Raw genomic sequence first — 13,103 nt, forward strand, 5'->3', positions numbered from 1 at the left:
ATTCACATAGTAACGAATGTGTATGTACGTTATGTCAATGCTTAAGTACGTTAACAAATTCGCTGTTGAAAGTAATATAACAAGCAAACTTGTAACAATTTCAATGTTTCCTTTATTCTTTATAAAAGCATTATCGGCAGACAAACACTGGTATTGCATATGTAAACTAACTTAGTCGATAAATGAAGTACCAATTATTTACACACTATACATTTTGACTACATAGGTATTAAAACAAATACAACAATGTTCATCGTTACAACGTCGAAAATGTAATATAAACGTAGTATGCAACTACAAATACAATAAACAGCAACATTTCGGTAAATAAAACATGTAAACATTATGTAATATCTATCAAAACCTAAAATATATTGAAGTTAACATTTTTAACCATTTTAACTATTATGGAAACGATACACATTATTTGCATGTAACTCTTACTGTAATAAAGCACCACTTTGTCATTGAGAGTCACCCCGTACACAATCAATACTTAATACATAAGCATGTGTTGGTTGACAAAAAATAAAATAATCAGCAAATACAATAACTATTCAATAAAAGTAAATTACAGCTTCATATTTTAACATTTCATTGTTTCTAAAGAACACCGATTAATCACCATTCATAACAGAATGCTTTTCCGAGAGTGCCATTGTCCACATATATGTTCATTGTAATCATACGACACTACATATGTTTGCTGATTATTGTTTATTTTGCAATGCAGACTTTCTAAATGGTATTGGAGGGTTTTACAGATCCCCATATAAATCCTATCTTCGCCACAGCTCTGCATTTACTGAAAAGAGCACATACGTTATGATACAAGAACAAGTTATTTATAATGAAACAGCCTCTAACCGTTTTTGATACAGATCAAATGTATATGAACAATACAATCTCACCTTGGTACTTTTTTGAGACATCCATAGAACACAGTCTACTCTGAAAACAGACGGTAACAATTTGATAACAAAAAGAAATGAACACACTTAAGCCGTGTTAGCATATTGTAATTAAATATTGCGCTCTGTTTGAAGAAATGATAACCAATTTAAATACTTACTCTTTTTCTAAAGTTGATATTAGTTCGTACATTTCTATTGTTTAAAGGCATCACGGGTCTAGTATTTGAATCCATCCATTCTTGATAGGGAATATTGCGCAAGTCATTTAACTGAAAACAATCAATGAACATAGTATACTGCAGAAATATATTTTTAATAATATATATCTGTTTAAATATTATGTCGTAGATGTTGACTAGGTTTTTTTTATTTAAGGATGACTGACATTATATGTATATGAGGTTTATGTTTAATCATTTAAACTTGCTGGAATGTTTTGTTAAAGTCACAGAATATTACCGATAAACAATTCACATGTCTTGTTATTCAATAACCATGTTTGTTAATGATGCATGTGTATTACTATATCCAACATTTGTCAACAATCTAATTTCACACTGAACGCAAAGCGTGTTACGAAGGCTGATATCCTTTTTTTTATGTTGCTACTATTTAAAAATGATAACAATATACGAAGTAATGTATGTTTGTATTTTGTTTATAATTTTGAACATGCATTCCTTCGATTTGTTATTAACAATTATAGCAAAGCATTTAGAAAAACTAACATATGTTATTGCTCATGGCATAGATACTTTTAAAGGGATCTTTTCACGGTTTGGTAAATTGACAAAATTGAAAAAAGCAAATTTTCGGTTTCGTTATGATATTTGTGAGGAAACAGTATTACTGAACATTTGCCATGGTCTAATATAGCCATTATATTAATCTTTTGTCGATTTAAAAACCTAAAAATTATAAATCGTTGCAACGCGAAACGATTGAATAATTTGGAGAGTTCTGTTGTCGTCGTTTAAATTTGTGAAACTACGAAGATTGCTTATATAACGTATAAAATACACATCCTGTCTATGCTTGGCAGGATAGCTGAGTTGGCTAATGCGTTTTTACTTCACGATTCCGGTGGTCACTGGTTCGAGCCCTGCTGCGGAGTCCTTTTTTTCCTATTTTAAATTTAGTTTTTGATTTTTTGACTGGAGCTTTTAAAATTAAATGTTGACATTTATCAATATTAAGCATTTTATGACAAACTTCAAAACATGCCAAAATCTGTGAAAAGACCCCTTTAATGTGTAATTTTATGTTTAGAAGTGCCTTTGGTATTATGAAAAAAGTATGTTTTATCACGTGCGCATATGTACCTGCTGGTGTGATATATAAATGGGTTTATTAATTATGACCCATTGCACTGTCTCTCTGCAACCTGGCTGGGTAAGTGATCCACTGTATGTGATAAAATGATCGGTAGATTCGGGAAGCAAATCAGCCAACGGGAAGTTTTCTATGTCCGTGCATGAGTCTAGAATTTTGAAAATATTTTTAAAACACTTAGCAAACAAATATCGTTTTATATCGTTTGGTACCCGTGTAACATTTTTTGTAATACCAATGCAAAGTTTTGCACCTGAAAGTATTTAATCATTTGTTAACGAGAGTACAATCGTGACCTGTTTCAACAGGTCGTTAATGATCATTTTGTTTTATTCAGAGTGTTACGCGATATCCAAGTTTAATTATGTAATTTTGTTATTTGTATACCTGCAACCTACTCTACATGATTAGAGACATATTGCGTATAAATGACTTGTTTCAATAATGTCAAAGTTTGAATTATTTCAAAAGAAATCCAATCACCCATCCCATTTTATTTCAAAATACGATTGAAAATCTTAAAACGGTTTTTGTGATCAAAATATCCGATAGTTCTATAGAATATGGTCAGTGAGTAACTTCCACATCTCATCATGCCAATTTTCATTACCTCAGCCGATGGCTTTAGCATAATTTTATTATCGCAGCCGACGGCAGGACCATCTCATAAGTAGCCACGGCCGTTGTCTTGAGCCGTTTTTCAAACCCCACTCGAATTTGAACGTTGATAAAAAAATTGTGTGTTCATGTGGGATACTGTAATTTGGAATAACCGAAGATTTCAATGAAAGATTTCAATAAAATGTTATTCATATTTATCTTTGGTCTAAACCCTGTGTTATTAGAGTTTGACAGAGAGAGTGGTGAATTTTGTTGGATTTTTGACCACATTCTAACGGATTTATTTAAAATTAAGCATCTAGGAAATTATGGATTACGTTCACAAAGTCCTTCTTACTTAGGCTCTCAAAGAACACACGCACACCTGCTTAATTCAATAGGTAAAATATAAATAATCGGGAAATACTTACACTCCGCTTTTAACCGACATGTATACATTACATCAGCCGATGGATGAACCACAGACGTTGCGTTAGTCGATTGAACGGTGTGATATTGTATGATTAAACGGCTTGAGACATGCTTACACTTTATCGTTCGTTTATCATTAACTTGATGTTATCAAGAATAAATATTTATTATGTTTCATGATAAAAAAAAACAAAGCTTACAGTGCGTGTAGATAAAATAAAACAAATCAATGGAATTCATAGCCAATTTGATTAAATATTTACCTGGCTTGTCGATTATGAAAAAACGTTCCTGTAACGTCTTAAACGCCGCATTATCGTGTTCGCCTGTCTGAAAACAATCAATACATTTGACATGCAAATGATCTGGTTGAATAAGTTGACAGGGTTCATCATTCAATAGTAAGACATTATGACGTCTATTCGTAATCATATATTTTTTTCAATGGTGCTCGTAATCAAAGATTTACGCCGACATGTTTTAAGTTGATATACCATAATGTTGATGTCAGAAACGTAAATTAGCCTCGACGGCAAACTTACAGTTAAAAATACCGCCAATATTGCTATTCCCCGAGGACTCACTTGGGCCTCAGTGTAATTTGCATATAATTCGGTATTATACGCCATGAAGTGAAGCTGTAATAAATAGAAATGATTTTGTGTAATGGGTTTGTTGAGGCAAACGCCTGAATGAGCACCTAAATCAATTGTTTTATAATAATCCGCACAATACGTGTTGGGATGTACAAATCGTAACAAAATAAATGTTAACATCCAGATATAAATGTTGGTTTTAAAGGAATAAAAAACATCACTCCATTTATTTCAACTAAGATCTTTTTAACTTCAAATAAGATACTTTGCTTGTTTATTTTATTTTATAATTTAGATGAATTGAGCCTATTTGTATATTTCATTTTTTTTATTTAAGGAATACATTTTTGTTAAGATGACTCTTACCTCTCCATCAAATCCGCGCCCGTCTACTGTATGTTCGGAGCCGGTTTGGTTTTGCCTGCCAAAGTGGAGCTTTATCTGGTAAAGGCGATACCGGTAAGAAAGTGGACCGGAAGAAATGTTTACGCCAAAGCCGTGTCCGTTCACCAGGAAAGTTAGATCCTTCTTATTATTTCGGAAAAGCCCACTGATCTGTCATAATAAAATAAGCAAGATAAATAATACTAGAATAAAAAGTTAAAATAAGAAAAAAAATATTGTATAAAATAAATATATGTATAAGTGTATGTCTGCATTTAATTAAAAAAGCTACAGCACACGAACCTTTTAAATGACAATATAAAACATTTACTTGAACATGTATAGTTTTATTACATACGCTGTTTCTTTAAAAAGACTATTAAATAATTGAAATAAACATGTTCAATTTACATTAATTAAGCACACTTTTATTTTTCCGAATGCATTTTCATTAACAAAACTGTGTGCAACATCTTAAAACATATTATTTTCAATAACGGTAGTTTGTAGCTCATGAAGTTTGTCTAATAGTTAGATTATGTAAAATAAAGTACGAACATGGTTGAGTGTCAAGTGTTAACAATAAGATATTGTTACGTGTGTTACTGTCTTGAGCAATATAAATCTCAATACAAAACTATTGTAATTCAGGTTTAATTTTGTATATGGCCGTGCCAATGATTTCATGATAGTGTTGAGACTAAAAATATGTGCGTACAATACACTTTTAAGCGGTTGGTTCTTTTCCTGTACAATTAAACAATATATATCAGATTTATGATTATATTTTGCAATGATAGTTTATTATGATGCTGCGATTAAGAATCCTGTTAATTCGAAGACTGATATTGTTAAGACGATTTTTGAAATATGGAATAAACAGAAATCTTAACAATGTAAAGTTTGCATAAGTTTTTAGGATTTCATGAATTACCGCCGCGGCCTCAAGTTTAAGCGGTTGCAAATTAGGATCATACAGTAACGTTTGAGGCTCTATATTAATCGGCGACTGGTGTTTCCCAGTTTTGCAAATCGTCCAGTCTTCGTTGTCGCCCCATCGTGATGGACCTTTGATAAATAGAGGAAATGTGTCGCTGTCAGTGTATGATCATTAACACGACAGAAAATAATCATGTTTCTTTAATAACAACAAGTGTAAAACTTGTTTATACGATGCTTGTGTGAGATATAAATAAATATATATACCGACAACAGTTTAAATAATCAAACATGTGTGCATAATTACGTCTCTAAATAAAGTAATGAAGAATATCAGTCAAATTTAATTTTGCATAAGTTTGGCGTACACAAGCATTATTATTTGTAAGTCGTTAAAGCTTATTGACAATTGTATTTTTTTCCCAATTCAATATTGTAAACAAATGTGCGTGCATATTTACACTCATTACAAGTTCAATCAAATGTTCAAAATAACTCAGATGATTACTTACATTCTAATTTATCGTTAACGGCAAAGTACATGTGGTAAACAGTATACATAAGTAACTGCAGAATATTTTCCACAGTATTATAGCAAATTGTTTATACAATACACATTATCATGACAATATCCAAAAGCTAAACGTGTTATTTAACTGTATCTCATTAGCAATAATAACAATAATAACAATACGATATACGTATATTATTAAACATTCATATTAAATTTAAGACATTGTGCATATACATTTAGCTAAATGTGTAGAAATACGCGATGATTTGGTACTGTGGAGTCGTTTCTCTGATGGTTGTTTTTCATGGTCAAACATTGTTGTCTACTATAGCTTGTTTATACATCACACAACAACATGCTTTTCTGTGCTCTTCGTTTATTAAAATAGCGCATTGATTCGGGAATACGGGTAAAAATTAGTTAAGAAAGACGGATAGAGTACCAAATTATGCCTCAAAGGGTCTTAAATACTAGGACATTTCCGAGTGTATAAATGAAAAGAAACCTCTTCTATTGAGGGTTAAAATAATAGTATTTCCTGAGAAACATCTTTGTAATTATAATTTACGGACGTCGGTTAGTTTGATTATTATAGTCTACACGTGCGAAATGGATGTATCATGTTACTGTCTGCCTCTCAATTCACAGTTAATGTTTCATTCATCGTAATCAAATGTATTGTCTAAAAAAGGATTTCTCCTGTGAGAGAATTGTCTTAGTTATTGCTTTAAGACATCTAAGTTTATCACGCAGCCGCGATGCAACTGAGATTTAATTTGATTATGGATGCATTATGAATATTGTAATAAAACATACTATGGGAATCGACAGTTACATAGACTGTTACTGAATGTCAATCAATTTGTCATTAAGTCCTTAACATTCGCGTGAGAAATTGAATATCTTAATTAGTGTTAGACTCTATGACTTACATTCTTCCTTAATAGTTTTTGAGATATTTTTTTGATTTTTGTTTCAAAATTAACTTTAAATTATTTTTTTTAATATATTAAATTATTTTATCATATATGTTTGCATTGAGTTATATGTTAAAAATCTGATCGTGTCAATAAAATGTATACTCAACGGAAGGTAAAATACAAAATTCTTAAATATTTGCAATCCATTTACATACAAAGATTGTATTGTTTAATTATTGTTTGCATATATTATTAAGAAAGCTTATAGATACATGGTACTGATTTAATATGTTCACCTGTATTACCATCAACGGCATGCCAAAAAAGTGTTATTATAGTGAGAAAAATAATTATTAAACTAAATATCCCTTTTAGAAACGAAAACCAAATCATTCCGAAATGACAACCTCATTTCCGCTTTTCCCGTCATGTCAACGATTTCACATTTCACGTATTGAAATTTGTAGGGATGAAAGCGCACATTATTGTTGAGCGGTGATGCATTAGCATGTTTTTTCTCTACATTAATAATAGGATTGCTCAGGGATTCACAAAGAAGTCATCTGCAACTGTGCTGTTTACTGTAAAACAAATAGATTCAGAAAAGTAAACACTGAGTTACCGGTAAGAAATAAACTATTTGCATTTGTGTGAACAAATTTACAAGCAGTTATGTCCATTGACTACCTTTATCTTATTCTCAAATGTGTGCGTTTATTCCTTTCACGGTATCGACGTTTATACGAAGAATTCAAATTGCAAGATTAAAGCACATGTACTAAAAAAACGATGAAAACGAATATTAAAATGTGGAAAGAAGAGCAAAGTTCTGTCTTAACCAAATGATTAAAGCCGATCTCTTTAAACGCTATATTTTAGGTCTATATACTGGTTTATAGCAAATGTCACTTCTTAAGCGTGGCAAGATTTGATATCGTTTGGATCATTCGGATAAGCTTTTTACCATGCCACTTAATGACATACCAAATCTTATACCTTAAAGGAAAGCAAGTTACTCAATGGTGTCATGCGAAACATGATATACACGATGTATAATATAAGCCCGACTCGGAAACAAAACGTGTATGGCAGTTATTCATGAAGTCCTTCCCAAGGCCATATTTTTCATACGTCTGATTTAATTTATTTGGGCAATTGTCAGGTACATGAATTATATGTACCTAGTTCAGATAAGCCATCTCTCCCCGAAAACGAGTCGGTAAAACAGATCGCCTTGGTATGACTAAAATAATATTTAATTCCAACTAAAGATACACATGCAAACACATGTTTATAGTTTGTGGTATGGTCAATATGAATAACGTGTTTTAGAAAAAACGCGCACATAGTACATTTAATCCTTAATTTTTAGCACTTTGAGGTGAAATACGAGCAGCGACAAAATGTATAACACGAAAACAGCGACACTCTGACAGAAGCAGAAAAAGAAAAGTACTAGTAATGTACAACTGAAAGATTGAATTTATTACCATAAATCAATGTAGACAATGGCCGTCAATTTATTTGCACAAATTTTAGTCGGAGCGGACATGATATTTTAAGGATTAAATGCTTAATAGGCGGATATTTAAAGAAACTAGAAACGAGCTTATTTACCAGAAGAATATCCATCGTACCCCCACCATCCTCCCCAGTGATCGGACTCCGGACACATCGCCAGCACTGAAAACAAAACATATAAGACGTAAAATTCTGCTTTAAACTGATAACTCAACGCAGTGCATGTGGTAATAATGATTGGTATCAGTATTTTTGTAATATCGAAATGGAATATTTATTAAAGCGGGTATGCATGATTTTTATCTGTGTTAAATTGTAATATATTGAAAAAAATATGTTACAATACCACAAAATAGGCAAGACAAATTAAACATTGAAGACGAATTTCATAAAATGCAGCAAAGACAAATTAGCACACCGAGCCGATTGTGACGAAGATATTTCGTACATATTTTCCTACAATAACCGAAGCATTCGTCTTTTTAATAGGATCGACGTTAGTGTTCGTGTGTCGTATGAATAGATCGTTGCAGGAAATAAAAATGATCCGTAAATCTCAATTTAGATTCACATCGTACATGCATGATAAACATGCTGGCGAATTCGATTGTACAGACATTTTCGATTTCAGAATTAAATATCTGGCTTATTTCGCATTTTATTACACATGTTCTTCTTAAATTCTATTTAAATTAATATTGAAATATATGTATATTTAGTTTTTTTGTACACATTTTATATAAATTCATATATATTTGACAAAATCGTGCACACCCGCTTTAATAAGTTGTAAAAATTCACGCTCAACGATCACAAAATAGTGGGCACAAAATTACATACACATTTCTCATGTTAATTTTAAATGCATACTTAATGTGTGTTGATTTGTAAATTATACAGAGTATTGCCTATGCAACCTGAAACTGAGATGTTGATATATATATATATATATATATATATATATATATATATATATATATATATATATATATAAAGTAAACAAAAACTTCGCATTTAAAATAAAATCTTTTAATACCGACGATATTAGACTCATGTTAATAAAGAGATCAAACACGAACGTCGTGACAACGATTTACACAGCAAAAGTGTTTGTACAATACAAGTGAGCGTTTCGAAACAATCAGTTGTATACACTTCAAAAAGTAAAACAATAAGCACAAGTCGTTTAAGTTTGTCATTCGTTCAGCAGCGTTTAAAATTGCAAACCATAAACATTCGATTTATCACATACATTGGGTCATTTATGTAAATAGTTTTCCTTTCCAAAGGAGAATTAAATGCCATTGTAAATGCATTTGATTCCAATCAGTTCGGTTCCCTGTCCATCAAACAGGCATCCCACCTCATTAGTCAGATACATGTAGTACGTAATAGTGGTACAGAGGTATCTGTACAATTTATCGGAAACAAATTAAACCTAGTGCATCGCAACAATAGAACAATTCAATAAGAAGACCATATTCATACAATGACATAAATCCTGCTCATACTGTCACGTTCGTATTTATTGTACATAATTAGCAACATTTCTAATAGCGGAGGATTTCAAAATTCCCAAAGGGACATCGCTGTGTCTACAACTAAAGTTGCTTATCCAGTGTGTGCGTAGGATTTCATCAGTGAATGACATGGCATATGGACTGTTAACTGCGTTAAAAATACCTACGAAACTTGAAAACAAATTACATTGAAGAAACTGGCCATTGCAGTATTTAAATTTAAGATGATGCATTTACAGTTTGCGTTCCTAAATCAATTACATGTCAAGTCAGAATTCAAGTGTGTTTGTATGGTGGCATTTTAGTGAAATTGGAATTGGTTAATTGTATAAAACTGAAAGACATTTTTTGTGTTTATGCAATGCAGTTCGAGTAAAATCGTTAAGACTATACTATTCAATGCTTAACAATTATGTATAAAAAATCGAGATTGGATTTGACCTAATGTTACAAATATTATTCCAATATTTGTCAAATATTAATATTTTCTTTGAAAGATAACCCTAGACACAGAATATTATATTATGTTGGATTGTATAAAAACTAAGACTCATTATTTAAATACTGGCAAAAAAGTTCCTTCTGTTAATATTTTCAATAACATATCCATTTCGATAAACATATTTTTATGAACAGATTAGTATGAGCTATAATTATGATACGGTTATCTGAAAAAATGTTTAATAAATCGTATAGGACTGCGTGTTGGACAAAGCCACTAATCTGGTGATACAAACAAAGTTTTGGAGATCCAGTGAACACATATTGGTGCGCTTCGATTAATGGTACGTAATACAATATTAAGCATATGGGTGGCATCCCTTTATTAACATATAATTTGTAACCGTTAACGATATTTATAATGCCGATTTCATGTATAACCTTCGAAATCAGAATGAGCGACGAGGACATATCGTTACTGATATAAAATTAGAAAGTGTGAAAATTGTCTATTGAATGCTCTATATTATTCAAACGTTTTAACGACAGCGCTTATACGTTGCAAATAATCACTTCATACACGCGGTGACCCACTTTAAATCAAGGCTAACATCTACAATAATCTGTACTGAATAATCTCGTACTCAAGTGCTTTTTCATGACATATTATACAATTAGCAAGTACCAGAGACATGTATTCAGAAAGCACTATGCAACCTTATACCAACACTAAATAGTTTAAATCCGTGCCATCATTGATCCTAAGGGCAAGATCAACAATACAAAATTAATCCGAACAACAAACACATCCTGTATCGTCCTTTGATTGGTTCGATACTGAAAGTACATCGCGACATTAGTGCTAAAACACTATATTTATTAAACAGACGAGGAAGTATTCCATTTTTTAAATGACAATAAAAGCAACAATCTAATGACGACGAAACTAAAAGACGTAAAATCTTTCAACGAAAGTGTTTTAAAAGAACTATTAAAAATTCAATAAGACAATTTTCTGCCAATTTTAGTATTCCTCAAGTAAAAAAGTATTTCGCGGAAATGTGCGCGCATGCAATTTGTTTTAATTTTACATTACAGTTGTATACAATCTCACAATTAAAGTGGAGTTAGAAAGCTTGAGTTCTACCTATGCTATAAAACTTCAAAACATGTTATAACATCATTACATTTTAACCGAAACCATTTGCGCCTCCCTTACAGCACCAGTTTGGAAAAACATTATATAATCAAAAAGAATGCTTATAAAATATTCATGCATATATCTTGAAACACGTTCAGACACGTGCATGTATTTTTTAACAATGTTTTTCAATACATTTCAAATAGACTTATAAATCAATCGCTATCAGCGGAAATCTATAAATAAAGAGCTTTTTACCGAAGGACATATGTTTTCAATACTATTTTCGATTTATGCAAAGAAGTTCAATTGAAAAATAAACAGCCTCATATACGATTTCAATAAAAATTGGGCGAAATTACATTTTTACATTTGTTCATATTTATTGAATATTTGTATAGTTTTAAGAAATACATTCCTGTCCATTATTATTATTATTTTCTTCTGAACATGACACATGGGAGGGATAAGTGAGTAACAGTATAAGGGAGCATTTGGAAACGCAAGATAATTTAATTGACACTCATCAAAATGTTCTTCAATATTCATTATCATTCTGGTTGTGATATAACCTTTGGTAAATATATTGTTCAACTGTCAAATGCTTAACAGACATAACATATAATTTAATTGATTAATAATTTATTTAAACATGCATTCATTTGTGTTGTTTAATCATAGAGTAGTAATACATTAATAAACCGTTAAGCATTGTATATATATTTTTTCTGATATAACTGATATAAAACGCTAATCAACTTTGGGTTTGGTATTTATATATACAATATATAAATAAATATATATATATATATATATATATATATATATATATATATATATATATATATATATATATGGTATATATATAAATATACAATGCATTAATACCAAATCCAAAGTTGATTAGCGTTTTTATCAGTTATATCAGAAAAAACATAGTGACTAATGCATACATTATTTAATTAGTACACAGAGTCAGTATACAAAACAGAAGTGTCCCGCCGACAAAAATAAATATCTTTGCCTCAAAAGTATTTGGGGGCTTTTACTTGAGAAAAATTGTATTGTCTTGTGTTGAATATCAATTTATAATTACTAGAATTCTATATTTGATATATTTTTTTCTTATTTGACAAAGGTACTTTACATATGGGATCAATAACGTACCCAAATAATTGCACTATGTATCCCCTGAAAATGAGAACTGAAGCATCCACTCTGGTTAATTAGCCGAAGGCAAGAGATGTGTGATTAGTGTACGAACTTGCCGGGGAATGTCTCGATATCGAAGTAGGAATTGAACAATTATATCATAAAATCATGTTTGCCAACGCATATGTCAGAGCTCTAAGGAGGTTAATTAACAATTAAAACAATGTATTTAAAAATGTTTCTGAAGAAACACAGGATGTAAGAATGGGATTTATTTCCAAAAAAAGTCCATATAAAATACATATTCACTCTTTAACGTCCGGGTCGTGAAATTTAGATGATAAGCCTTTTCATAAATACGACGGATGTGGTAATTTAAGTATTATGTCCTAATGCATTAATCTTACCTGTTTGAAAAAGAAGTCCTTCTACAAATGCCAATAACATTTGCATTTCTAATCTAAGAGCCTTCCCAATTCACTTAAGTTTTAACACTTGATTTAACACATACTTTGAAAGATACTAATCACAATAATATATTTATCCAAAAAGAACACAGACATGATAAATCAAAACTGTCTTCCATCTGCATTCACATTGAAACCACGCACGGATGCCTTTAATATATGACTAGCAGGCGCAAAGCAATCCTGTGTGATGTTGCTATTATTGGCTTTGTGTCGAGCTATTATTGGTC

The 13,103-nt window shown here is 31.1% G+C and overlaps 1 protein-coding gene across 1 annotated transcript in view; it reads right to left on the reverse strand.

Annotated features, from left to right (window-relative positions):
- Positions 1 to 317: 317 nt before the first annotated feature.
- Positions 318 to 13,103, reverse strand: part of LOC127878633 (putative carbonic anhydrase-like protein 1) — a 29,873-nt gene continuing 17,087 nt past the window's right edge. Inside the window, exons 2-10 of the mRNA XM_052425159.1 lie at positions 8,249 to 8,314; positions 5,193 to 5,326; positions 4,241 to 4,429; positions 3,821 to 3,916; positions 3,542 to 3,608; positions 2,237 to 2,394; positions 1,073 to 1,183; positions 912 to 951; positions 318 to 805 (exon numbers count right to left, since the gene is read on the reverse strand). Of these exons, the coding sequence (XP_052281119.1) occupies positions 780 to 805; positions 912 to 951; positions 1,073 to 1,183; positions 2,237 to 2,394; positions 3,542 to 3,608; positions 3,821 to 3,916; positions 4,241 to 4,429; positions 5,193 to 5,326; positions 8,249 to 8,314 (887 nt within the window). The 3' untranslated portion in view covers positions 318 to 779. The remainder of the gene's footprint in view (positions 806 to 911; positions 952 to 1,072; positions 1,184 to 2,236; positions 2,395 to 3,541; positions 3,609 to 3,820; positions 3,917 to 4,240; positions 4,430 to 5,192; positions 5,327 to 8,248; positions 8,315 to 13,103) is intronic.

This window comes from Dreissena polymorpha, chromosome 4, assembly GCF_020536995.1.
Source record: "Dreissena polymorpha isolate Duluth1 chromosome 4, UMN_Dpol_1.0, whole genome shotgun sequence".
Lineage (NCBI taxonomy): Eukaryota > Metazoa > Mollusca > Bivalvia > Myida > Dreissenidae > Dreissena > Dreissena polymorpha.